This window comes from Lissotriton helveticus, chromosome 6, assembly GCF_964261635.1.
Source record: "Lissotriton helveticus chromosome 6, aLisHel1.1, whole genome shotgun sequence".
NCBI classification, from domain to species: domain Eukaryota; kingdom Metazoa; phylum Chordata; class Amphibia; order Caudata; family Salamandridae; genus Lissotriton; species Lissotriton helveticus.
Window position 1 is genome coordinate 184,672,474 of NC_136067.1, and position 27,966 is coordinate 184,700,439.

At 44.4% G+C, this 27,966-nt stretch overlaps 1 protein-coding gene across 1 annotated transcript in view; it reads left to right on the forward strand.

The window, feature by feature from the left end:
- PKHD1 (PKHD1 ciliary IPT domain containing fibrocystin/polyductin) overlaps window positions 1–27,966 on the forward strand; it is a 1,769,028-nt gene that overhangs the window by 425,137 nt on the left and 1,315,925 nt on the right. The window contains exons 36-37 of the mRNA XM_078647366.1: window positions 23,410–24,562; window positions 26,926–27,256. Coding sequence (XP_078503492.1) covers window positions 23,410–24,562; window positions 26,926–27,256 — 1,484 coding nt within the window. The remainder of the gene's footprint in view (window positions 1–23,409; window positions 24,563–26,925; window positions 27,257–27,966) is intronic.

A 27,966-nucleotide genomic window follows, 5' to 3' on the forward strand; every position in this document is an offset into this window, starting at 1 on the left:
GAAAATGTATCAGAAACTCTCCAAATAACAGGTGCAAAGTCATTCAATTGCAATTCGAATGAAAATCTCAATTCCACAGCCACCATTTTGTGAACAGCAACAACTGCACCATTTTGTGTGGAAAACAGCATTTTTTATTGGAATAAAGGAAAAAAATGGTGAAAATAATTTTCCCAGTTTAAAAAAACATCTGCTGCATGCTTTCTAGGAAAGCCATACCTAGTTTTGTCTGGCTGCTCTTGAGATCATGGGCACAGGACTTGGCTGAAGGCCAGCCCCCAATGCCTATGCAAAGTGTGGGTTGTCTTCACACTACACGTTGGCACAGGGCCTGAAAAAAGATCAGTCAGTGCAGCCAGTCTTGGCTGTGCAAGGCTGAAGGCAGTGTGGGTTGGCCAACTTTATTTGGTTGGAGTACAGGGCTTTGCCTCCCCAGATGCTTGGGCAGCGAATTGAGCATAATAAACCAATGAAATGCAGTGAAAAAACACACAGTTAAAAACTGATTTATCGTTCTGGCTCAAATGAACAAAACCACTGAAATTCACCAACGATAGTTAGCAGAGCACACAGCACACACCCTAACTTATGCCATCAGCCATGTGCAAAATAGCAATTTGCCAATGATGCAGAAACAAAAAAGTCCACAACTTGGCAGACTGCAGCATTTATGTTGCTGGTTGTGTTAGCTGCTAACTATATAACAGGCACATTTAAGTGGCTTGAGCAGTTGAGCCAGAACCACAGCTGAGTTTTCAACTGCAATTTTTTCAGTGACTATATAATATATATAAGCATTCAAATGTAAATCCCAAGTAATTGTATTCGGTCTGTCAGTTGTCTGGAATTCTTTGAACGTGGACAGCCTGCATGAGAGAGATACGTCTATTTTCTAATATAAAGTTAAGTGGAAGACAGTTTATGTAGTTTATGTTAATGTTACTGTTGGCTCACCTTACTTACAGCCGTGATCCATGCAGGTAACAGCGGTGGGGCAGTGGGGCCGGGTGGGGTGGATTTCGAGGGACGATGCTGAGGGTAAATTAAATAAATAATAATTTCCCCTCTGCATCGTCTGTAGGAATACCCCCCTCCCGGCACCACCACCCCACCGCTGTTACCTGCATGAACCGTGGCTGCTGACTTAATACACAGAACTGCTTTAGGTGAGATTAAACACCTCAACAAATAATTTAGCAAGAATACGCTGTTTTAGAGCCCCACAGAGTTGCTTGTTGTGTTACAGCACTTCAAGGAGAGACGTGGGTTATGCAGCATGGATTAAGACGTGTACTATAACTGTGATTTAGCTAGTGCACAGAAATTTACATTGTACATTCCATGCGGCTGGCTTTTCCACTAATCCGCGTGGGGTGCTCACATGGGTAAACCCAAAAGCTGGTCTCTCCCTAGAAGGTCTCCATACTGGCACAGAGGGGAGATGCAAGTGGAAAGGCATGGAGTTCATTATCATAAATGTCTACAGCCCTAATTTCGACCATCCACAATTTGAACACTTTGAGCACGACAGTTACCTTCGCTACCGCATATATGGGGCGGTGATTTTAACTGCGTACTAAACCCCACCATTGACCGATCTGGGGGCCCTGCTCAGCATCAATCATTAGAGGCTAAGGCGATTGAAGATGCGATTGCTGAGCTTGGCACGATGGACGTCTGGAGATCACAATTTAGGTGTGAGGGGGGACACACGCATTACTCTGCCCCACATGACCTATACCCTAGAATAGATTACTGGTTTATAGCTGGCTCACTGAAACACGCAATACGTGGCTGTGAGGTAGTCCCTCGCTTGTATTCCGATCATTCACCAATTTTATTAGACCTTGAGAATCCACAGAAAATACCTGCCCCATTCACGTGGAGATTCCCTCCCTATGCACTCTTAGATAATACTTTCCAGGTTGAGATGTCGGAAGCTATTAAGACCTTTTTTGATACTAATATAGGTTTGGTAACTCAATTCACCACTATTTGGGAAACCTTTAAGGTTTATATTAGAGGGATAGCAGTCGCCAAACACTCAGCGTCCTATGCTCTATAAGAGGGCGCTTAGAATCACTTGAAAGGAAACTTGCTACTCTGGAGCGAGAGGCCCTTGAGGGAGGCAGGAACCAGGTCATGAACGAGCTCAAAGCTACACTACAGGACTACCATGATGAATCCGACAGGAGGGTTAAACTGTTGGCAGCCTTGGCAGCTATAATAAAAGGTAGATGCAAGGCAACAGTTCCCATAGGGATTAGTTCAGCAACGGGTGAAAGGACAAGTGACCCTCACTCTGTCACTTACGGTTTTAACAACTACTATTCAGAATTATATCAAACCAAATCACATAGTACAGACGCTGCTATGCTGGATTACCTAGATCATATTAAACTTCCCTGGCTGGCAGACAAGCATAGAGAGTACCTTATGAGGCCTCTAAAGGCCTGGGAAGTCCTTGACGCGTTAAAAAACATGCAAGCAAATAGTGCACCAGGCCAAGCCCTTCTAACGGTGGCTTTCTATAAGGAGTTCAGGGAGCTACTAGTTCCTCATTTGATTACCCTGTTCGAAGAGCTGGGGCAGAGCGGAATCATGCCTCCATCAATGTTGGAAGCCATGTTGGTCACGCTTCTGAAGCCACGCAATTTTCCACACAAATGCTCATCACACAGGCCGTTGTCCCTATTGAACGTCGATACTAAATTATTTGCAAAAGTCTTGGCGAACCGTTTAGTCCCCCTTATTGCAACTTTCATTGGTCCTGAACAGACAGGTTTTGTCCCCGGGCGTACATTAATACATAACCTACGCACAGTATTTGGAGGCATCCAACATATTAAGCCAGAGATCAAAGCAGCTGTGATTTTTTTAGATGCTGAGATGGCTTTTGATTCAGTTGAGTGGAACTACATGATGCTGGTGCTAAGATTTATGGGTATAGGTGACCTCTTTATCCGGCTGGTGTAAATCCTCTACAATTCCCCTACACCCACGGTGAGAGTGGAAAACATCGTAACTTCTTCTATCACAATATCCAGAGGCACCCGTCAGGGATGCCCGCTATCCCCACTACTTTATGCGCTGGTGGCAGAACCATTGGCTTGTGCCCTAAGAGAATACCATAGCAGGAGAGGGCTTTGTTTCCCCAGTTATAATTTAATATTCGCCACCTATACGGATGACACTCTTCTATTCATTAGAGACCCGGGGGCAAACCTCGCCCCAGTGTTAAGGGAGGTTGTAGGATTTGGTGAATTCTCGGGGCTTAAAATCAATTGGTTTAAATCTACTATTTTTCCCCTTACCTCAGCCATGGAACCGATAGATCTAGAGTTCCTGCTGACCTGGTCTACAGACCCTGTACGATACTTATGAGACCGTATTCACAGAGAATTACAGCAGATTGATTGAAGATATAAATAGATGGGTGTGGCTTCCCACTGTTGCTTCTGTGATGTATATCCCTGATGAAGATGGAAGTGGTAACCAGATTCCTCTTTTTGTTTTTAAATATACCTATGGTTCTCTCTGCCCACTTTTTGAAACATATCAAGTCCCTGCAGGTTAAGTTAGCTTGGACCGGTAAGCAACCTTGGGTCAGGTGGGATGTTCTCACTCTCTCATATTCCATGAGTGGGCTCGGCGTCCGGGATATGGAACTCTATTATCGGGTGGCACAGAGCTTGCATGCTTTCTACTGGCTTGATCAGCAATCCTCCCTCCCCATCTAAACATAGAGAGGGTAGCAGCAGCGCCTTCCCACTTGGCTAGGTCTCTGTTCCACGCTCTGGTGAGGCGTAAAGGTACTTTAGGCTCGATTAACGCCACCCCGCATTCCTGGCAAAATTTAATAAAAAGACAAACTGCCTCTATTCTGAATTCCACTCTAACATCAATTGAATGGTGTGTTTGGATTCCGAAACTTGCGGAACCAGAAGTGGTGCGAGTCTTAATCAGTCTGGATATCTCTGTAATAGGCAATCTATTCACAGATGGGAAAGGATGGGACTAGCAAGATTTAACCTCAGAAAAGCAGGATATTTCCCCACTTACGATTTTCCACTTTTTCAGGACCCTGGCATGCGCTCCCCATGCTAGGTGAGGAGTTGATGGAGCCACCGGAAGTTGCCCCTTTCTCCCTAATGCTACTCTCAGAATCTCCGTACAAGATTGTTTCACGTATTTACAGCACGATGCAAGACTATCATACACTAAGGCCAGGTTAGAGTGGCAAACGGACTTTGGGGTCGCGTTAGACGATGATACTTGGAGGTATTGCTGCAAAGCCACACAAAGTATTTCTCTGAATGGTCGGCATCGACTCATTCAGTTTAAATACCTCAATAGGGTTTACTATACCCCTGCTCGGCTGTATACATATGGCTTGCGGGATACGGCTAAGTATGAGAGGTGTGGCGAAGAGTCATCAGGATTTCTGCAGTTAGCTTGGTTATGCCCCTCAATAGCGAACTTCTGGATCTCAATATGTCCATAACTGAAGAGCCCCTTGCTGGCGCTTCTCGGCTTCTCTAAGCGGTTATATAAAGATATAAGGTGTTTGGTAGATATGGGGCTGTTAATAGCAAAGCGGTTAGTCGCTATGCACTGGGCTCGCGGACCGCCCCCTACTCTGACACAATGGTCCAGAGATATGTTGTACTGTAATAGGCAGACTGAATTATAGAACAAGTTTCTTCCTCCTCAAAGCCGCCCTAAGAACTTTTGGAGCTTATACCAGAGTTTTTTAGATGGCAAGAAGTGAATCAACAAGTAGCCAGATCCCATTTCGGGTTATGACCGATGGCTTGGGTAGACTTAATAGATAATATAGATAATATGTTGAGAACACTACACCAGGTACTATGTCTTTTCTATACTCCAACTGACTTCGCCTCTGCAAAAGAAATAAAGGTTCCAATGGTCATGCCAAGAGTATACTGTGAAGAGGGTCCTATGAGAAGTGTGGACACATGAAGAGTATATGTCTCCCTCTGGAGAATTTATATGTATATATTGCTTCGACTTCCCAGTAATGCCTTTTGATGTATATTCATGAACACATTGACTGCTTCTCTTTTTGTTCTACTTTGCTTTTATTGTTTACTCTGTAAATCAACAAAATAAAATTAAAATTAAAATAATAAATAAAAAAACTGTGATAATGCTTCAGTTACTATGGAAAGATTCCAAGCAGAAAAGCATGTCTTTGATTCTTCATGACTTTGTACATATATGTATGTGCATAGTGCCAGGTGATTTAACGGTGAAAAGTGTTTTTGTTGAACTCCATTTACTAACACTAACTCATGAAATAATTGAAACAAAGTGATGTCCTTTAGTGTTGAATAGAGGAAGACATAACTACAGCGGCTGAATTGTAAAATTTACAATAGAAAGCAGTGCCTTAAATCCTGTTGTGAACGTATCTAGGACCCTATTTAAATGTTCCCGATTTATGCCCTTATGTGTTTATGACAAATCATATCCTTATAAAGGCATAAGAATCATATCCATATTTAGTCATAGCCAATGCAGTCCAAATATGGCAAGGCTACTCCCATAGACTCCTAGAAAGTACAGCGCGTTCTTTAAACAAACCAAGCCTCCAGCAGCCCGGGAATTCCCCCTGCTTCTGTTTTGATTTGTCCAAGAACTCCTGGAGTCCTGAAAGAACTGCAAGCTCTTAGTGACGTCTTATGTCCAACCTTACGTCAAACCCGGCACCTTCCAGGTATAAATATACCAACAGCTGCCCTAACAAAGACACGGTGGTTTGGAGCAGATCGGCTATCTACTTACCCGAAGCCCAGCTGTAACGAGAGCCGAAGGAAGCCGATCCTCCCATTGATGCACTGAGAGAGACGCTGTCTTTTCTCCTGCCGAAGAATCCAGCTCCAGTGTTTCCAGTCACCCTTGCGGGTTTCTGGGAGATCGAGTCCTGAGAACGAGATACAAGACCTCGTTCATTCTATAACCAAGGTACGGAGCTGATTAGATCCTTAGAGAATTCTTGATTCAGATTCTTGGCAAAAACTAACTTAACTTAAAACTGCAGCTCACTTACTCCTTCCCACGTACTAGGCTTAGGTTAGGTACATCGGGGTAGGCGTATCTTAGAAGCACCAGTTGAGTACGTTTAGTCAATGATTTTATGTATGTATATATTTTATCTATTTTAAACACGGTATGGCTTAGAAACTGTACCATGCTTTTACAGTATTATTTCATAATACTCCTTTTAATGTACGCACTTTACTTTATGACAAGTATTGCAATTGTGGCAACTCACTTCTCTTGCAGGAGAAAGAAGACTGCTCAATAAATAACCACTTTTATTGAAAACGCCCGTCTCTCTATTTCTCTGCGCTTCTGGTGAAACTAAGCATGCACGATTGACTGAGTAAAATAGTTATCTATTGTTTCCGCGACTCTGGAGATATACTCCTTATTCTGGAGGGAGCAAAGTTGTCATGTTTATGCGGTTGTCAGGAACTAATCCCTTCTTGTCTATTCAGGGACGTTAACACCTCCTTGTTTAATCGAGAAAGTTTCTAGTGACCTCTGATCTAGCTGGCATTCATAATTAAGTCTAACATATTCAATAGAGACCTAGTCGACCTCAGTCCTACGTCTAAACTATCGTTTATCTTATTCCAATGCGCAGAGCCTATTGGGAATATAGGAACTACACTACATGGCGCCCAGCGTTTGGTAAGGCGATAATTTAACGCTAGATGCTAGAGTAACTCAGTCGTGCTTTTCACACAGACCCCTTTTCCAGTAAAAACTCCAATAAACGTCTGGAGTGGGTGAAAGGTTAATATCCGCCAAAACTTAGTAGGATGAGAATCCTATGTATTAGTTTTATGGTTTAGTCAACGTTGAAGGATACAGTGTTCCAAAATATTGTGCACCTAATCTTTGTTTCCTTGAAACTTGCTCTGCAAACTTTCAGTCAGTAAAAATGTTGGATGACGACAGAGAAAGAGATGAATTAGCAGCTCAACTTTCAGCGGAAGACACAAGTCTTCGGCAAGATGACCCGAATGCTATACTCATCCCAGTCAATGTAAGGAAGAGTGTAACTTACAAACTTAGAAATAATGGAGTATCACCAAGAGGTGGTACAGTCATATTTGTGGTAGAGGCCCATGAATATCGGCAGACAGAGGTATTCTATTCCTGGATACATTTTCCAGCAGCACACGCTGTAACGCACGAGTTACACTACTACAAAGTAGGGGAATCTCCAGCGGAATACGTTCCTTTCGAGGACATTGAAATTCCACTAACATACCAAGAGCACCAGCTCTGGTTTAATGGCGCCCTAAAACATCAAAATCACATTACCAGGCTCGGTCCACTAGGTAGACCAGGAGCCACATGGCCGGTTCTAGCCAGCTACACACCACATCCTGACATTGAAAAAATATCAGACCGAGAACTCTTAGCTCAGCTAAAACAGATAATTAAAATACATAGACAATTGGTCCAATATGTCATACGGACTTTAACAGTCCAACCAGCAATAAAAATTCCACAGCACACCCCTCATCAGGGGAACACAAATAAAATTACACCACAGATTATACAATCAGTCATTGGCAAATTACCCGCAAAACTGGAACAAATTCCATTCTGGTTAGCTCAAAAAATTACTCAGATAGAGGCAGTACTTCCTGATACCACACCTAATGAGAAACAAAGAATTCTGACAATCTGCCTTCCAATGGGGAACGCACCACATGTGGAGGACTGTGACAAATGGGGAACAGTCTTTGCTTCCATATCCATATCCATTCTCGGGGATTTCAATTTCCATTTGGAAAATTCTAATTCCTCTGATACCGGCCACTTGTTAGACTCCCTGGCCTCCTGTGGATTTCTACAAGGAGTAGGGAGCTCTACCCACTTAGCTGGACACACCCTTGATGGGGTCTTCACCAACGACTCCAGGCTTGAAATTGGTTCCCCTTTCCCCCTGTCCTGGTCGGACCATCTAGCCGTCCCCCTCAAATTCGCACCTTCCCACCCTGTTATTTCTCCGCTGGACCATAATAAGTGGGAACTGAGGAGGAATTTCAGGGGGCTGAATAATGAAACACTTGCCCCTCTGATGGCTAACCTTAAGCCCCCCTTTGGAGGGACACCGACGCAGCTGCCCTCGATCTGTGAAACACCCTGGCAAGTGCCGTGGATATTCTTGCGCCGGTCAAAAAACACTACTCTGCCAGGAAACGGCCTTCGGCCCCCTGGTTTTCAGATTCCCTCAGATTGCTTTGACAGGGGTGCAGGAAACAAGAAAGACTCTTGAGGTCTCATCTGGACCCTAAAGAGAAGGATAAACATAAATGTTTACTTAAAGGATACAAAATCGCGGTGCTGGCGGGAAAGAAAGCGTATTTCGCTAAACTGACTGCCTCACTTAGCTCCCCCAGGGAACTGTTTAAAATTGTCGACTCCCTGTCACTCCTCCAGTCACCCGACCCCATAGTAGCCTTCCAAGAACTGTGTGATCAGATCTCCACTTTTTCCACACAAAGATTATGGATATCCACACTGCCTTGGAAGCCCTCAACCTCGATCCTGAGAGCCCCTCCTTGCCCGCTTTACTCCCTCTGGAAAGTCAGACCTCTGAATCCTGCAGTAACTTTTCCAAGTTCCCCCTCCTCACTCTTGATCAACTTAGTTTGCTTCTGGACAAGCTTAATTCCGGATCCCCTCTGGACCCTTGTCCACTGAGAACCTTCAAAGAGTGCAGGGAGGTATTGCTGCCCCCTCTCTTGGAGGGTATGAACCTGGCAATCTCTGAAGGTGTCTACCCATCATCTTGGAAAATGGCCATAGTCAAGCCTCTCCTAAAGAAGGCTACCTTAGACCCTGGGATCTTGAAAAACCTCCGTCCCATTTCCCTTCTCCCTGCCCCCGCTAAGATGCTAGAGGCCCATCTAAACCACCATCTGAGTACCTTCCTGGATAGCGCCAGTTTCCTGGACCCTTCCAAACATGGCTTCTGGAGGGCACATAGCACTGAGTCGGCTCTCACAGTGGTTGTCAATAACATCCGCACTAAGGTCGACAGTGGCCAGACTACCTTGCTGGTACTGCTCGACCTTACTGCCGCATTCGACACCCTGTCCCCTTCCATTCTGGCTACGCCTCAGGGAGTTAGGAGTTGACGGACCAGCGCTTAGCCTCCTGAAATCTTTTCTTGACCATCGAAATCAAAGGGTCAAGTTGGGTGACTTCCTCTCGCCCGTCAAGCCTGTGCAGTGTGGGGTCCCCCAGGGCTCATCCCTGAGCCTCCCACTTTTCAACATCTATGTGGCCCCACTCGCCAGGCTTGTAAGATCGTTCGGGCTGGAAGTTCTTTCATATGCCGACGACACTCAGATCATGGTTTCCCTATCACAATCAGTTAATATAACGGCCTTAAATTTTAGGAACTGTATGGAAGCAGTCGCAGGCTGGATGATTAAGAACTTCCTCAAGCTAAATGGGGAGAAAACTGAGGTTCTTATTTTCGGAGGCAAACAGGAGATCTGGTCGATGGACTGGTGGCCCTCTGCTCTCAGCGCCTGCCCCATGCCTCTACATCAGCCCGTAGCCCTGGTGTAATCTTGGACACCACCCTCTCTTTTGACAAACAAGTAAGCAGGACAGTCTCTACCCGCTGTGGTGCCCTAAAGATCTTGAGAAAGATCACACATTATCTTTCCTTTGAAGCCCGAAAACAGGTTGCGGTGGCTCTTATATCCTCCAGGCTGGACTACTGCAACACACTATACTTAGGCACTAACAAAGGTCTGGCCCAACGCCTTCAGATAGTGCAGAATGCAGCTGCCCGGTTTGTTGTAGACGCCCCGAAGCGCTCCTCAGCCTCCGCCATCAGGAAGGATCTGCACTGGCTCCCTATGCAGGTCAGGATCAACTTCAAGGCCCTCTGCCTCACGCACTGTGCCTTGTTTGAGACTGGACCTGAAGATATCCGGTCCCTTGTTTCCTATTATGCTCCTGGCAGGGCCTTCCGCTCTGCCAACAAAAAACTGCTAGTCGTCCCCCGGTTCTCCAAGGCCAGATGGGGAGGAAGGGCCTTCTGCTCCCTTGCACCCAGACTGTGGAACTCGCTTCCAGACAACCTCAAGGGTCTTGCCTCTCTTGCTCTTTTCCGCAAAGCACTCAAGACCTGGCTCTTCCTTGAAGCCTATTTATAATCTGCTCTCCTCTCCCCTCTGCTCAAACAGTCGTACCATCTGCTAGCGCCTTGATTGCCTTCGGGTTTAGTTGCGCTTTACAAATTCATAATTCATTCATTCATTCATTCATATACACAAAAACACATGGTGTTCCGTCTATGGCGGTTATACCAGACGTACGAAGACAGATTCAAAATGAATACGGCCCAGAACCTGCTTTAAATCTAGGTATGAAATTCCTGAAAGACTTCAAACAAGTCTCGGCTATACTATTAGCCAACATAAAAGGAGAAGCAGCATCTGTGGCGATCCGCCAAAAATTGAAAGAAACAGATATAGCAGAACAACCTTTTGAACTTGCCAGAATAATTGGAAAATCCTAAGAAGAACTAGGTAGAGATAGTTTGGGTGGGAAACCACTAAAACCCCAACTAACTGAAAATCCTGAAAAAACGTTTATTAAAAATAATCTTATTACTCCAAAAAAGAAGTGGGAGGGTAACAAACAAACCACTCCCAGAGAAAAACAGTTCCAGTCCAGAGGAAATTCACCCAATTGGAGAAATAGATCTCCAGAACGGGGGGGGGGGCAGGTCTCCACAACGGGAGCCCTCTGAGAAAAGATACAACCTTAGAGATAGGGATAAATTAAGAAAACCTGACAGATATCAAGATATTGATACACGTCCCTCTCGATCTTTTCAGACTTCCTCACAGAAATCGGAAAGAAGAGGACGGTCAGAACAAAAGGAAGAGCACGTCAAGTCCAAAAACAAGGAACCTGCTCATCAAAGTAAAAAATTACAATTTCCAAAAAAGAAGGTAGCTAGTATTAAAATAAAACATGCCGAGGATTCTGAGGACACAACTCAAGAACGGAGAATGGGCCCAGACAATGCTAGACAGCGCAGCAGAGTTGACCATACCTCTCAAGATCCTGATGAATCCTCTGGAGACAGTGGACACGAATGATACATTCAGGTGGAAACTGCAGACACCAGAGTTAGCGTGCCTCATAAAATATACGAAATAACATTACGTATAGAAGGGGACAAAACTAGGAAAATAAGAGGTCTCTTTTGGGAGAACCTATCTAAAGGCTTTGATATCCTTCTAGCAGAGAAAGACTGGCCACCAGAGTTTGTTAGGGAGTGCCCACATGGTGAAGAAATGATTATGCCTGCCTTCTCAATTCACATTCCAATTCATAAAAAATACACATTTGCTAGAAAATGGGCAGTGGCCCAAGCTCCTGCATTATATAAAAATCATGTAGGATGGGATGAGGATTCTCCTCACCATAAAATTCAGTTAAAAAATCAACCTACTTCACAGAGGCAGTATCCTGTTAAGCAAGAAGCTAAAAAACAAGTCAGGGAGATCTTAGATCAACTTGAATACCAGGGGGTGATTGAAACATGCACCTCACAAATGAACAATCCTTTGATTCCTGTCTCCAAGTTAGACGATTCATATCGTCTAGTTTTGGACTACAGACACTTAAACTCTTGTTGCAAAACATTTGCAGTACAAAACGCACACAGTGCAGCACTAATGAATAACATCGTGCGCAAGAAATATAAAACGACATTAGATATTTCAAAAGGTTTCTTCTGTCAAAACATTGCACCAGAAAGCAGGTATTTGACCGCTTTCTCCTGTATGGGGGCCCAAAAGCAATTTTGTCTTCTCCCACAAGGATTCAACAACAGCCCAGGATTATTTTCAGCCAGGGTAACAGAATTACTACAAATGTATGATTCTGAGGGATTGTCCTATGTCGATGACATTTATCTTACAGACGATGACCTGGAGATACACTTTAAAAGAGTGAACACCATTATACTTGGATTCGCAACTGGAGGGTACAAATTCAACTTTAAGAAGTCACGAATTGCCCACCTCACTGTCCTATTTTTGAGATATGAGTTATCAAGTGAAGGCAAAAGCCTAGCAGACAACTTCTTAGAGAAGTGTGCAGTACTCCAAGCTCCAAAAACGCTGAAAAACTTACAATCAATTCTAGGTTTCCTGAATTTCGGAACAACTTACATTCTAAATTATGCAGAGAGGGTTAAACCACTCTACAACTTAATAAAACCTGATTTCAAACCAATTAATTGGACACAAAATCACACAAACATTTTAAGATCAATACAAACAGACATGTTAACTAAAACAAAACTGCAAACACGGGCAAACGAACGCAACCTTGTAATCCGAGTCATCCCAGGAAGATGCAGATTTACGTACCTGACCTCTAATGAGGGAGAAACGGTACCAATAGCTTATAAATCACACTTGTACACACAAGCTGAAATGAAATTCAGTTCTACTGAAAAAATTCTGACTGCGGTTCAAACTGCTGTAGCAAAAGAAAGAGCCCTAGCCCAAGGCAAGAGCATATCTGTTTTAACAGCAGTATCAGCCCTTGAGGCAGTAACAAGACCAAGCGTTCCAAATGCTATGGCATTAGTTCCAAAATGGATACAAAGGGAAAATTATCTTGCTGCAACAGATGTGAAACACGCATTTGATCCAAAAATGAAAAAACTAGAAGATCTGGAATACAAACATGAATGTCCTCTGTCAATCAAAATTCTCCCTCTCGAACAGTACTCATGTGTAATATACACGGACAGATTTGCACAACACTAGTTTACAATGCAGCATGCGCGATTGTTAAAGGTCGCTGGCGCTTAGGTAAATTCAGACCGATGGTCACCAAAACTGAATCACTCAGAAACTGTACAGCTCAGCGAGCTGAAATAAGATCTTCAAGATGGCGCTTGAAAATACCGATCACGAATTCCCCACACTGATAGTGTGCGATTCGTATTATTGCGTCCAGTCTTACAATGAATACTTGCAGAACTGGGTTCAAAACGGTTTCAAAGATGCTAAAGGTGGCACAATCAAGCATAAAATGCTTGAAGAACAAGTAGTTCTTTTACAGAAAGAACTACAAAAGACTCACGTGATACATACACTGAGTCATCAACGTGATGGCGTTCACGTTGCGGGGAATTCATTGGCTAACAGAGCCACAGCGGCAGCTGTCAAACCGGCTTCCGTAGCTACAAAAAAGCGTTCTAAAAAGCAAATAGATGGAGAAACGCTACTAGCAGTAAAAGCCTCAATGGAAGGCAACTATGCGGCGTTACCTCTAAATTATCCACTCGGAAATATATACATAATTGATGCGACCTCCGTTCCGTTTGCTCGAATCCCTGGAGTGGGGGATAGAGTAGTTCCAAACACGAACCGGAGGGCTTACTTGATTCAAGAAGCACACATGGGAATGGGTCTGAGGCACCAAGAGATCTTGAAATCTCTAATAGAATTACAATCACAATACTGGTGGCCAGGGATGAACGTGCAAATTTACAACTTTGCAATGAATTGTCAGGACGGCAATAGAGATCACAGTTGTGAACCGGACCAGACACCAGCCCAGATACCTTTATTAGAAAGCATTAGGCTATCTATACGCAAAAATCCAGATGGAAAAAGGCGATCCCATAATTATTAAGACAAGATTCACTTAGATGTGGCCCCAGCGCTCGGCTGACGCCAAAACTGTTATAAAAGATTTGCGAGTCTTTATCGGCACATACGCAATTGGCATGCTACATTCTGACCAAGGTCCTGCGTTTAGCTCTCAAGCTTACAAGGAGGCCATGGCCAGCTTGGGCATTGCATTGCGGTATTCTAGTCCATTCAACCCCAAGGGAAATGTGGTAGTGGAGAGAAAAAAACATGACATAAAGCAATCTATAACAGCGAGGGTATGAGGTTCGGGTGACGGGTGGGTCAAACATCTAAAAAGCGTCCAACGTAGGCTTACTAATCTGCCAATAAATTCTCTAGGAGGTATCACTCTGTATGAACTTTTGTTTGGTACCAGAATGATCATCAGTGACCTTGATTGTCAGACTTCAGTGGTGGAACAAAAAACCTTTGATATCAAAGATCGTTTGGCTGTTTTACAGGACTTAAATGAAACGAGAAGAAGTCTAAGTAACATAAAGCTAAAGCCAATGGCCACTGAAGAAACACCACCTGTCCCAGCAAGACCTGTCTGGATTCCAAAGATTGGGGATCTGGTCAGAGAAAAGATCGTGGTGAAGAAGGAATTTGGGCCTTCTTACAGAAAAGCAGTACCTGTCTTAGCTGTCAGCGAAACAAGATCAGTAGTATACCGCCCCTTGCTGGTAAAAAGGAGAACAGAGTTGTATCAATCGACCTGGTAAAACCACAATCAAGTCGCCAATAATAAGTAGAATGCCCAGTGGACTCCCAAGAAGTAGCAGAAGACCAAACCTTGCTACAATCCAAGAGGTTCAAACTGAGAGACTAATCACATTTGATAAACCTGCAGTGAATAAAAAAGGACTATGCAACAAAGCCATGGAACTTGTGCCTCTTGAAACCCAAATTGCAACAGTTCGTCAAGAAACACCAATCTACAATGATGTAGCCTCTGACTACACAAGTGCAAAGATTGATGAAAATCCGGAAGCTATTCCAACAATTGACAGAACTGCATCTGGCTACTTCATCAATTTCGATGACTTTTCTGAGGATCCAAGTGAACATGAAGAGACGCCAGCAACTAAAACTTTCAAAGAAAAAATTACAGAACTCTTTCATCAACTCAAAGAAACATATCTGATTTCACCATGGATTGAATTATGGATTGTGTTAGGTATACTTTTCATCCTACTCTTGCTCATTATGGTTTTAAGCTTGGGAAAATTCATTGATGGAAAATATAGTACAATGGACACAGCAAGTCAGAACATCAACTTGGTCCTAAAGCCTCACAGATCCTCTCACATTGAAAAAAGAGAACTATCGTCAGTGAACATCACAGCCATTCCTATACCTGGTGGTGTAGCATGGGATGCTACTGATTACGAAATCTATGGCCCGATTGAACTCTTGAAATATCCACACCAGTTCAAGGTTTCATTAAGTGACTTTGTGACACCAAGTACTTTCTCTGATGATTGGGACTTTGAAAATATTAATAATATGATGTCAGATTTAGAAATGTCAGCAAAATTCACAGAGCATGAATATTTAGAAGGCTCATCAAATTATGAAGAAATGTATTGTTTTAATAATTATGGTCATCACTATTTGCATAAATCTGCTAATCCTAGAAATGTTTTTAATTATAATCAATGGGAACATTGTTCAACACCGCCAAAAGGCAGCTCGAAAACATTTTATGAGAAATTCCCATACTTCTCAGGGTTTAACAACACTGATCCAGAAACATTTTATTTTAAAATGTTAAATAAAACAGGAATGAAAAACATGTTGACAAATACTAAATTGATTTATTCTGAAACATTTTATGAAAAAATGTCTACTTTTGGTTTGAAATTTTGGAAAAACAACATTGAGACAAAAACCATCTGGGGTACAAAAGATTGGCAGATACAAGGTCTAGAATCATTATTTAGAGCCTGCATGATCCCAGAACAAATAATGTTCATGAATGATACCATTCAACAAACAACCTGTCTTGGCCTAGCCAAGATAAAGGACTTAAATAAACCGTCTATTCCAAAGCCCATACCTGATAGTAATAGCACTACAGATGTGGAGATAGACGTATCCCATATTTTACAACAAAACAGAACAAATCCTGATTGGAGAAAATGGTTGATCAGGCCCACAGACACTAATAACTGTCAAGATAGATTCCTGAATAAAAGACAGGGGTTGAAACAAAACAGGCCAGACCCAAGATATTCCCAGAGAAAACATCCAGGGATAGTTACAACATACAGTGTAGGGAAACTATGCCTCGAATGGCTACAGAAATCCACACTGCCTGAAATTAAGCAACACTTGACTTTACTTAAAGAAGGTGCTGACTTGCGAGATTTCATATTGGGACCTCGCAAACAGTGTCAAAACGTTTCATATAAGCCGGTATATACGCTGCTTGCAACGAAGCTTGGAAAGTAATGCAAATTGAAACTTCTGAAAAAATACGTGAAATTGATCGTATTAATTTGGAAAAATCACTGTCTGTAGTGGACAATGGGTTAACGACTCTGTCCTCCAGAATTTATTCACTGGACAGCATTGTATCATCTGCTATTGATATGATAGAACAGGATATGCTAATGTTACAACATGGCCAGTCCCAATTACGTTCTATTGTACAGCAAGGCTGGACGTCACAAAATCTGCGTTCAGGCTACGTGCCATGGCGTCTAATCAACAAAACGTTATTATTTTCTATCTTTAACCTTACAGATAAACACATCTCTTTGGCACAAAAAGGAGCAGTGCTGAGCATTGAAAAACTAGACAAATTACCATTAACAATGTCAGAACGACCTGTCATTGAATGGATAATACATGGTACAATTACAATTCCGATAACGACTTTTTAGTTTCAATATTGCCAAAAGTATATACCAGCAGGCCTGTATGAAAGGTTGGGTAAAGGATACATCAAGTCAACCTGGAATTTACCTTATACACATAGTGAAGGGAAAAAAGAGGTATTTCTTGGTGGTAACAACTGTAAAAATTCACTAAGCAGTACACTTCTGTGTCAAGGTATTAACTTGCATGGAGCCTGCGAAGGTTCATCAAATACCCTTTCATGTCATCTGCATGGCACCCCTGCAACACAGAGAGAGCCTTTTTTTAGACAGCTTTCCAACGGCAGCTACGTTATAATAAGTGACCACAGCTGTTGTGGTATGGTGCCAGGAATAGCCTATCTCGTGAGCGTTACTTCCAGGGTCATTTGCTGTATGCAAGTATTGTATCCAAACAGCAAACCAGACAAGGAGGCAGCAATATGGCCTTCTCTGAATATCTCTTCTATTCGAATTGATACTTTAAGCAGAATGAAGTCTATTCTTTTACAGACAACTGTGCCTTTAACCTCGTCCAAAGAGACGTATGATCTGCAAGTTGCAAGGACAACGGCAGAGATACATACATTATTATCAACCAATTGCCCCGTACATTTCGTAGAAATGTTAGGTCATACTTTAAACCTGTCTGATACCAGTGGCATCGCACATGTATTTAAGACAATTTTTTCGGGACTATTAGCACCCTTTGAAGCAGTCCTGAGCATCTTCCCGAATTTCGTGCACTCTATGTTCGGCGGCCTGCCTCTCATCTTGGGACTCGTAGCAGGAATTTTATTTTTGTTCCTTCTGCTCCAATATGGCAAGTCAAGTCACAGACAAAACTCAGGCTACAATGGAAGAAACGATACTTGCAATGAGATACCAAGAAAGAATAACTAAAGTACTCGGCTTAGCTCGGCTAAGAGATCTGAATACCACATGGTTTCTTTCATTCAGATCAATCTGGCAAGATTCCATCTTACCTGTTCTACGATACCTGCTATGCGGAGAAGAATGCGTGTTGGACGTCTGTCTTACACTACCATCAGCAGTACCTAGTGATATCGATACTTTGCTTGGTTCGGAAATGGCTCATGCAACGTGTTGTCCCCAGCGGCTACCTATTCTGATGACGGCATTCGTTGAGACCTCACCATTACGATTAGGTGGCGGTGAGGTACGAGATGAAAGCGGCACAAAGGTACAACTTTCAGTGAGCATTGCTGATGCAGACACCGATGATGGCAATGAGTCTCACATATGCACTATTTCTACTTTTTCGGACCTGGTCCAACTTTCACCTACTGTTGTAGACAAATTCTTTACCAGCCTATCTGAGTTAATGTTCTTTCCTAGCAACGGGGAATAATTTTTGAATAAACTTTTGAAGACATGAGCACACAGCGTTCCCTGAACTCTGAATTCGGCCTTCAGTTTTGATAAACAGAACTCCTAAAAAACTATTGGAACTATTTTTTGCCCTGAAAGCTAAATTCTTTCCCCGTTCCCAAACTATTTACTTTTTTTGGCACATGGTACTCTGCTTAAAGTAGAACTATTCTTAGAGAACAAGATTTCTATTTTGAAACTCTAGAGACAATATTTTGAATTAGCCTCTAGCACATGTACAGTATTATATAAATATGTGATGAAATGGTCTCGACCTTCTCTTCTGTATTAAGAGCCATTTCATAAATGTAATTTTCATGATTCATTCAGTCATCAATCCAATGTACAAGATATGCATAATCTGAATGATATCATTGCTTGAAAAGCGTACAGTATACAACTCATTTTTCGTGTACTTACCATTTCAAATGCATTTTATGTATTTTGGGGTGGGCTGGAAAACACATGCATAGGTATATGTTTAATATTGCTTAGTATTTAGTAATGATGGACATTATACGTGGAGTGGGTGTTGTGAACTTATCTAGGACCCTATTTAAATATTCCCGATTTATGCCCTTATGTGGTTATAACAAATCATATCCTTATAAAGGCATAAGAATCATATCCATATTTAGTCATAGCCAATGCAGTCCAAATACGGCAAGGCTACTCCCATAGACTCCTAGAAAGTACAACACGTTCTTTAAACAAACCAATCCTCCAGCAGCCCGGGAATTCCCCCTGCTTCTATTTTGATTTGTCCAAGAACTCCTGGAGTCCTGAAAGAACTGCAAGTTCTTAGTGACGTCTTATGTCCAACCTTACGTCAAACCCGGCACCTTCCAGGTATAAATATACCAACAGCTGCCCTAACAAAGACACGGTGGTTTGGAGCAGATGGGCTATCTACTTACCCGAAGCCCAACTGTAACGAGAGCCGAAGGAAGCCGACCCTCCCATTGACGCACTGAGAGAGACGCTGTCTTTTCTCCTGCCGAGAAATCCAGCTCCAGTGTTTCCAGTCACCCTTGCGGGTTTCTGGGAGATCGAGTCCTGAGAACGAGATACAAGGTACGGAGCTGATTAGATCCATAGAGAATTCTTGATTCAGATTCTTGGCAAAAACTAACTTAACTTAAAACTGCAGCTCACTTACTCCTTCCCACGTACTAGGCTTAGGTTAGGTACACCGGGGTAGATGTATCTTAGAAGCACCAGTTGAGTACGTTTAGTCAATGATTTTATGTATGTATCTATTTTATCTATTTTAAACACGGTATGGCTTAGAAACTGTACCATGCTTTTACAGTATTATTTCATAATACTCCTTTTACTGTACGCACTTTACTTTATGACAAGTATTGCAATTTAGCAACTCACTTCTCTTGCATGAGAAAGAAGACTGCTCATAAATAACCACTTTTATTGAAAACGCCCGTCTCTCTATTTCTCTGCACTTCTGGTGAAACTAAGCATGCACGATTGACTGAGTAAAATAGTTATCTATTGTTTCCGCGACTCTGGAGATATACTCCTTATTCTGGAGGGAGTAAAGTTGTCATGTTTATGCGGTTGTCAGAAACTAATCCCTTCTTGTCTATTCAGGGAAGTAAGCACCTCCTTGTTTACTCGAGAAAGTTTCTAGTGACCTCTGAGCTAGCTGGCATTCATAATTAAGTCTAACATATTCAATAGAGACCTAGTCAACCTCAGTCCTACGTCTAAAATATCGTTTATGTTATTCCAGTTCGCAGAGCCTATTGGGAATATAGAAACTACACTACAATCCCAGCTTCCCAACCTGATCTAATTGTATGATTCAGGGCTCAATCCTTAACTTCATTATGTATTATTTTCCTTAGCCAACCAATTTGAGAGCACATATACCTAATTCATTTCAAGATCTGTGCTACACTAAAACCTCACTTGCTTAGGATTACTATAAATAATTTTGTTTCATATTTAATAACAATATAGGCCATATAAACATAGAACATGACAAACTGACACGTCTTGAGTAACTGGTGACTATGTTCTCAGGGCAAGCAGTATGCATAACTAACATAACTTAATTTCACATTTATAATGTTTTACTTTAAATATTTTGGCATGACATTCACTACCTGATTTACATCTTTTTTTGGCTATTAGACTCAAGTCAGACACCTAGCTCATGTCTTTCCAAGGCTGTCCCTGCCCAGCCCCACCCCCTTAGAAATTTAAGGTCATATTTACAAAGGGATATCGCCACCAGAACGTCACTTTTAGTGACGTTTTATTTACAAAGTGGCATTAAGCCACTTAACGTGGCTCAACCCTGCCTTGTAAATAAGGCCCCTTTTCTCGTTTCACTTAGCGTGTAAGGGGTGTGCAGTGGCTGTTCCAGTGGACGTTCCACCGCAACACCCATTGATTTTGTTTTATGCTGCCCCATAGTTACAAGGTGGAGGCAGTGCCCAAAACTAAGACCAGGGTATACCTGGTCTTAGGCTGGCAATACGAGGAGAAATTATTAATTTCTCCTTGTTCTTTGCTCTTTCCATGTATGCTAAATTTTGTAGCACACATAGAAAGAGCAAATCTCCTTTCAAGATTATTTATGCACAGAAAGGTGTACCTTCTTGCACCTAAAAAGTCACCTCTGCAGGTCAGGCACCCTTGCAACATGGTGCAAGGGTGCCTGCGCTGGCGCTAGACAGCTTTATGAGCACCAGCCCTAAGGGAAACACAGAGTGCACTGTATTTTTGTAAATTAGGCGTATCCTTGCATTTTAAAAATAGCGTTACCAATTTTGGGGTAACACTGCGCTCCGACATTTTGTTGTAAATATTCCCCTTAGTGTCTCCTACTTTCCTGATTTGGAGAGCCAACTGGCATTCACGTGAACAGTGACTGTTTTTGTGTTGTGTATTTAACCTTTGCAGAGAAATTTCTCCCTACAGAAAGATTGTCTTAATCTGTCACTTATTAACATTCCTGGGACCCAGAAGTTATGGTACATTTTTACACAATATCTAACATTTCACATTGTGATTGTGATTGTTCTGCAAAGTACCACAATCAAGCTATCTTTTTTTACCAAAACTTTGTATCAAGTCTGTATCATTTTCCACACATACTTGAAAGACAGAAATCAGGAGAACCTTGGACAAAAGCAAACATTTCCAGAGGAGGCACAGCAACTCAGGTGTCATGGACTTTTATCCCTCTAGGTCAACAGTTGAGTCAAATGTCCCCGGTTGCGAGTATTTATTCTGACAGTACTAGTATGTTTTCTTGTGCAGGAGAACTATTCCTTTAGTCCTCTCACAGTGCGCTATGTAGTCACTCCGTGTAGTCAGACACCCTCATTTTTGGTGACTGATAACACGGACCCTAAAGTCAGTAGGCAGGCTTACTTTTTAGATCTTGCAAACACTAGGTGGGTTTTGACCACTAGGTGGTGATCGCGTGCGCGGCCCCAGAGCAGCCTCAGAGCAGCAGAGCAGAAGCTGCATCAGGGCCGAAGCTTTGGTGGGGGCGAAGGTGAAGCGCGAAGCCCTTAGGACTGGGGGAGTCCTGCCTGCCGCGTTTTGCGAGGAGCACGGAGCTAGAGTGAAGAGCGGACCGGCTGCGAGAGGCTGTTTGGCAGCGGTTTGGCATCTGGCGTTTTCAGCATTTTGGGCATCTAAGTACAAGGCTGCATCTGGAGCGGGCCAGCTGGGCCGCCTTGGGCCCCACTTGGCCCTCCCCAATCGGGCCATAACTCCCCGAAGCTGCCGGCTGCCCTGTGCTTTCAGTATCACGGCAGGGAGAGAGACAGCGCTAGAGAGACAGCGCTAGGGAGACAGTGTGAGTTGCGCCGAGCTGCTGTGCCGAGCCAAGCCAAGTCTGCTGAGGGTACTGGCAGGAAGAGTCCGGCTGCTTCAAAAGGCTGCTCCAAGGGGTCGGACCCAGTCCTTGGACCAAGCGTCGTGACCTAACCACACCCGAAGAGGTAGGGGTGCAGCGTTTGAGGCTCGTGTTATCTAAAACTGTTGCTTGCCTTCTGGGTTTTGGGTTGACGGGACACGGCGGAAAACAACTATACCTACTCCCATACCCACACCCACACCCAGTCCCCACTAAAAACTGAGCCCTACGGCTAAAGACTGTACCGTTGTCGCCGCCATCACCCTGAGTGCTGGGGTTGCGGGCTGGCGAATAGAAGAGAAAGCGGGAACAAGGCAAGAGATACGAGTTTGAGGGTTTTATGCCTGAACGCTAGCTAACCTTTCGCGGCCCGAGGCGTGTAGGCATAAGAGATCAGTGACCAGTGATCTGGGCCTTGTGAAAAGGGACCTGTGCCCAGCGACTGGTGGCCAGTAGCAGCTGATTGAATCTCTGCCGTAGCAGAGGTCCAGCAGTAGTCCTGTGAACCTTTCCTCAGTTAAGCTCCTCATCTACTTTGTTGCCTTGAGATGAGATCTGGCAGGGTGAGGATAACGGCTCCCCAAAGGAAAAAGAAAAGCAAAGGGAGAGACGTGAGGACAGTCTCGGACCCAGAACGGTCACCTATTCTGCTGCTGAGCGACATCGATATCACAATTGATAGCGAGTCTCAGGCCTCCAGGAAGTGTCCTAATACAAGGGCCAGTAAACCTATTGGAAATCAACCGAAGATAACAACAAAATTCAACTACATAAAGGACGGCGGGTCAACGTTTTTTTCTAGCAACAAGAACATCACTGGGCTTCCAACCCCCCTAAGCCCACTGGTGATCATTTCCAAGGGCCGCGCAGCAAATGGGGCATTAAGGACTCCTCAATGCAGTTACAAGTCAACCACAGCTTCCATCAAACCGCTAACGGCAGTTCGAACCGCGCTCAGGTGGAGCCCAGTAAGGAAGACTCCCCCAAGACTGAGAGCGTGTCGCCACAACTCTGCTCCATCCAGACTCGCTATATCCATATCCAGCGTTGGCCTCAACACAAAGGAAATCGATATAGAACCAGCGGCAGGAAAAACCAGCATTTTGGGAAACTCTAACCAAATGCTTCCTGAAGCCAGCTTCAGCATCCCGTGCAGTCAAAACGGAGAATCTGCGCTTCATTTCATCAAGGGCATTAACACCGCCTTTACGACGGAAAATCCAGGCACCTCCTTTGGGGGGGGGGTCGCAACCAACAGGACCTACACCGTGTGTGCCAATGTGAGCCAGTGCACACTGAAATCGTAACGAACACAGAAGATGCTGAGGGTGTCATGAAGGAGCTTTCCTACCTCGATTCGACGGAATGTGCAAAAATGTTGAATTCATATGGGAACTCAAATCCTGGCCCTCCTAAGCCACCAGCAACTCCAAGGCAGGACAAAAGCGAGGTCCCCTCACAAGAAAAAGCATGGGCTACCGCCCTTGATATTCTTCAAAAGTCAGCAGATGCAATGTTCTAACAGGCTGATAAAATGGACATTCAAATCAGCCTTCTAAATACACTTGCCGTATATGTTGCAAAAATCGACGAAAGGATCTCAAATCTAAACAGCCTGATTAGACGGGCCCAGGAAACTGTAGATCGCCCGCAGCAAGGATGCGATTGCTCACCAATAGTGGAGAAACTTTGTTCGCTTCCAGGCATAATGGAAAAGCTTGTAGCAGACTTAAAAGAAATAGCAAAAGCTACACCTATCTCTGGGAATGGCAGCGATACAGATTCAGGTAATCCAAGCGAAGCTCGTCAATCCAAAACAGTTTTTAATTCAAGGCTAAGAGAGGAAGAAGCTGTCAACTCCCCACGACCTGAAGAGAATACGGTGCAAGGTGGCGGAACGAGAGGAAAGCAATCTCCCCAGGTCACTAGCAGAGTTAGTTCCACCCCTCTCTCCCCAATTGAACAAGAAGAGGAAAACCCTGCGGGAAAAGTCACAAGACAGAGGAAGCGGAAAGGACGCAAAAAAATTAGAAGGAGCAAACAAGTCCTAAACCTCTACCCGATGTTCAACAGCCTTAGACGTCCTGGTGTCTCCGGAGACGATGAGCAAGGAAATCCCTCTGACCCAGGAATAACAACGGAAGCACAACCAATTAACCAGGATTGTGACAAAAGGAAGAGCCTCATTTCCAGCTCGCCAACAGTAAAGAAACCATCAACGGTCCCTCCGGGACAATGCTTGCTCATTGAAGCAAAAGAACAAAAAAACACTACCATCTCAGCTCCCCCTAACACACACATCAAGCAGAATGAAACAGATGTGAATCATACTCCGAGTCTCGCGACAAGGCCGCCTGGAGGCCCCATTTTAAAGCAGGAAGATACAGTAAATCGTGTCAACTACCAACAGGGCGCGCTCCCAGCAAGTGAAAACTGGAACTTTGGTCATGTAAACAATGAAAGGCCCGATACTGTGCGCAACGAGATCCCTTTTACGGGTCCATTGATAAAAATTGCGCAATTGCCACTCATGGACAAAACAGAGGCAATGCCCAGGCCAAATAGCACAGTTCGGAGTGGGAACAACCTCTCTACCCTCTTCTATCCAGAATACAAGTCTAAAGGCAGCCACGATATCCTAAATCGGGGTAACATCTTAAAGCTGATACAAGCGTCAGGTTTGTCAGACGAAATTACCACTCAAGACATAATATCGGTAGAATTCATTGCACCATGTCAAGGCCAATTAAACGAATCCACAAAGATCACCTGGAGAACCGCAGAGGCAATGAACAAAATTCTAGGGTCAACCGACACCTTCAAGCAATGGGGAATACTGATACAACCGGGCAGGGAAGAGGGCTATCCATACGTTCTACAGGGAAGCTGTGGTGTTGAACATAGAAGTGTAGGGAGGGGTACAGTTTACTCCGTCCTCAGGGGTGCATGCAACAAAACTCCCATTTCTGTCCACCCAATGAGGAAAGCAAAAGAAGACGGGATCACAATAAATAGGAATCAGGACGAGGTGGGTTCATGGTCATGGCTGGCCGGCGCCCTGAATACAACCCGCCTTTTACGTTGACATCCCAGCAGGGTGGACTGCCACGAAAAGATTCCTTTAAAAATCTGTTCATGGAATATAAATGGCCTTACGAGCAAACTCGAGAACAACGCTACCATTTCCTACTTTCGGGGTTTCGACATAATCTTACTACAAGAGACATGGCTTACGGCACCGCAGCACCTAGAAGGCTTTAAAACCCACCATATTCCAGTGCATAAACTGAATCGTCCAGGAAGAGGGAGTGGTGGTCTTGCAGTCTATATATCAACAAAAAATTCAGTCACCTCCTGGGACCTGCCGGGCTCATCAAATCGCCTCCAATGTGTGGGAATCTCTCTTACTTTGAACAATGGCCAAAATTGGAGGTTATCACGTCGGGCTGACCACTGGCTTTGCCGACTGCGGCCGCCATCTTGGGTAGGCTTCAGACGGGTAGCGGTCTAGTGCGAGGGCGTCTCCTGCACCTCGCGCTTCATAAATGGCGACCATTCGTCGCCCGCGCAGCGGGCGGGCGCAGCGGGCGCGCCGGAGGCGCGCCAGAGGCAAGCCCGTCTGTGCCCGTCCGGGCCAGGACGGACCTAGGGCCAGAGACCCTGCCCGTGTCTGAAGCCACTCCCATCATATACACGAAAGAGGAATTAGTCCTTTTAAAGCCATCAAACTTGCGTTACTGTCATCATGGATTAGGAGCTGATGCCCTTTTCATACCATGTGTCTATTGTCCATTTAAGGACCAGGCTGGGGGAAATAAAGCTCCTACTAAAGACCCCCTTAGGTTAGGGCTTCTGAATTGTAGGTCCCTGCCGAAACACGCACTACAAATCCTACAGTTGATTGAAGACACTAACTTAGACATCCTGTTTCTTACTGAAACATGGACGTCAGCTTACTCTGATTCTGATTTAGTCAGTGTCCTTCCATCTGGCTATCTCATTCAGTCCCTCCATAGACCATTGGGAAAGGGAGGTGGCTTAGCTATAATTCACAGGGAGAAGCTGTCTTGCAGAATAGATAAAGGGCCAATCCAAGATGCAGAAAGCTGTTATTTTCGGATCCAGTCATCGCCGAATCATTCCCTTTCGGGCATTTTGGTTTATCGCCCCCCGGGGACAATTAAACAGTTTTCCTCCTCCATTCTGGACCATGTTCCCGTCTTAGCCGCATCCTCTCCCAATTTCATTCTACTGGGGGATCTGAATCTTCATTTTGACCTACAGGAGGATAAAATAGCATCTGACCTGAGATCGGAACTTATGACAGCTAACCTTAGGCTCCACAATCGAGAACCTACACATGTGAAGGGACACTTGTTGGACTGTGTGTTCTCCAATATCTCACATCTTCAGACGAGCCCTCCTCTCCCTATGCCCTGGTCGGATCACTTCCTGGTGCCGTTTGAATTGAACTTTATGAGGGACCCTCCTCCTCCCCCCGGTCCTAGGGCACCTCGTACTTTTAAGAGAATTTGGTCACGACTATCAACTGAGAATCTCTCCCTTATTCTTGAACAATCAGTTCCCCCATCTGGATGCGATCCCCTGGTAGCCGATGTTGCTTTCCATGACTGGCTCCGCCAAGCATTAGATATTGAACTACCTCTCAAAGCCATCTCCAATAAAAGGAGCCGCCCCAAGTCCTCCTGGTACACCCCTGAACTGGGATGTATGAGAAAGAAATGTAAAAAGCTGGAGCGAGAATGGCGGAAGAACTGGGCGACCACCAAAAAAGATAACTATCGCGAAGCCATGAGAGCATACAAGGTGGCTTGCAATCTGACCAAAGCCGCCCATTTTGAGGAAAGAATCAGAATGGCAGGTAACTCTTCTAGAGAAACTTATCAGATCCTTAAAGAGCTTCTCACTGTCCCTACTCCCCCGGTTACCCATGAGGTAAATTCTGATAAATGCAATCAACTGGCCCAGTTTTTTGATGTCAAAATACAGAACATCTTAGCCAGCCTTCCTCTGAGTACAGGTAGGGTAGACATAGCAGTTCCAGAGGCTGAAAAGGTGTTTGATAGCTTCCCCTCCATCTCAAAGGAGGCTTTTTGTGAGGAGCTTTCGGCCCTGAAGAGCGGCTCCCCTTCGGACCCCATGCCCATTCGGATCCTCAAGCAATTTACGAACATCATTGCAGGCCCAGCTATCGACCTGCTGAATGCCTCATTCACCCACGGCATTGTCCCACCTAGCTGGAAGCAAGCCATTGTCAAGGCCCTTCTGAAAAAGGCAGGCCTTGATCCGGCCGATTTGGCGAATTACCGTCCCATCTCGCTTCTGCCCGGGCTGAATAAGATCGCCGAGAAGTTTGCCAACCGCCACCTTTCGCATTTTCTGGAATCTAATGATCTACTGGGTCGTACTCAGACGGGCTTTCGGCCTGGCCAGGGAACCGATTCGGCCTTGATTTCAATGGTGGAGGAAGGCAGATGCATCTTGGATTCGGGAGGATCCGCTGCGGTGGTCCTCCTGGATCTAAGCGCTGCATTTGATACGGTTGATCATAATATCCTGATCAACCGTTTGGGGAAGATTGGAGTGAGAGGGTCGGCCCTCAAATGGCTCGCGTCGTACTTGAGTGGCCGGACTTATCAGGTCTGCGAAGGCAATCTTCGATCTCTGCCTACCCCCCTTCAGTGTGGAGTACCGCAGGGCTCCTCACTGAGCCCTACGCTTTTTAACATCTACATGGCCCCACTGGAGGAGGTGGTTTCACCCTTCGGGGTGAAAATCGCAACCTACGCAGACGACACTCAATTGATCGTCTCGCTGTCCCTCTCGGAAAGCCAGGGGGAAAAGTTCGCATCATGTCTTGTTAACATCATGTCATGGATGTCGGAGTCCCGGCTTAAACTAAATGGGACGAAAACGGAGCTGATGCTTCTTGGCAATCTATGTTCAACACTCCCCAAATCCATGTGGCCGGACAGTCTAGGTGCCCCCCCAGTTCCCAAAGAAGCAATAAAAAGTTTGGGGGTTTGGCTTGAACCTGAACTGTCAATGACCACTCAAGCTA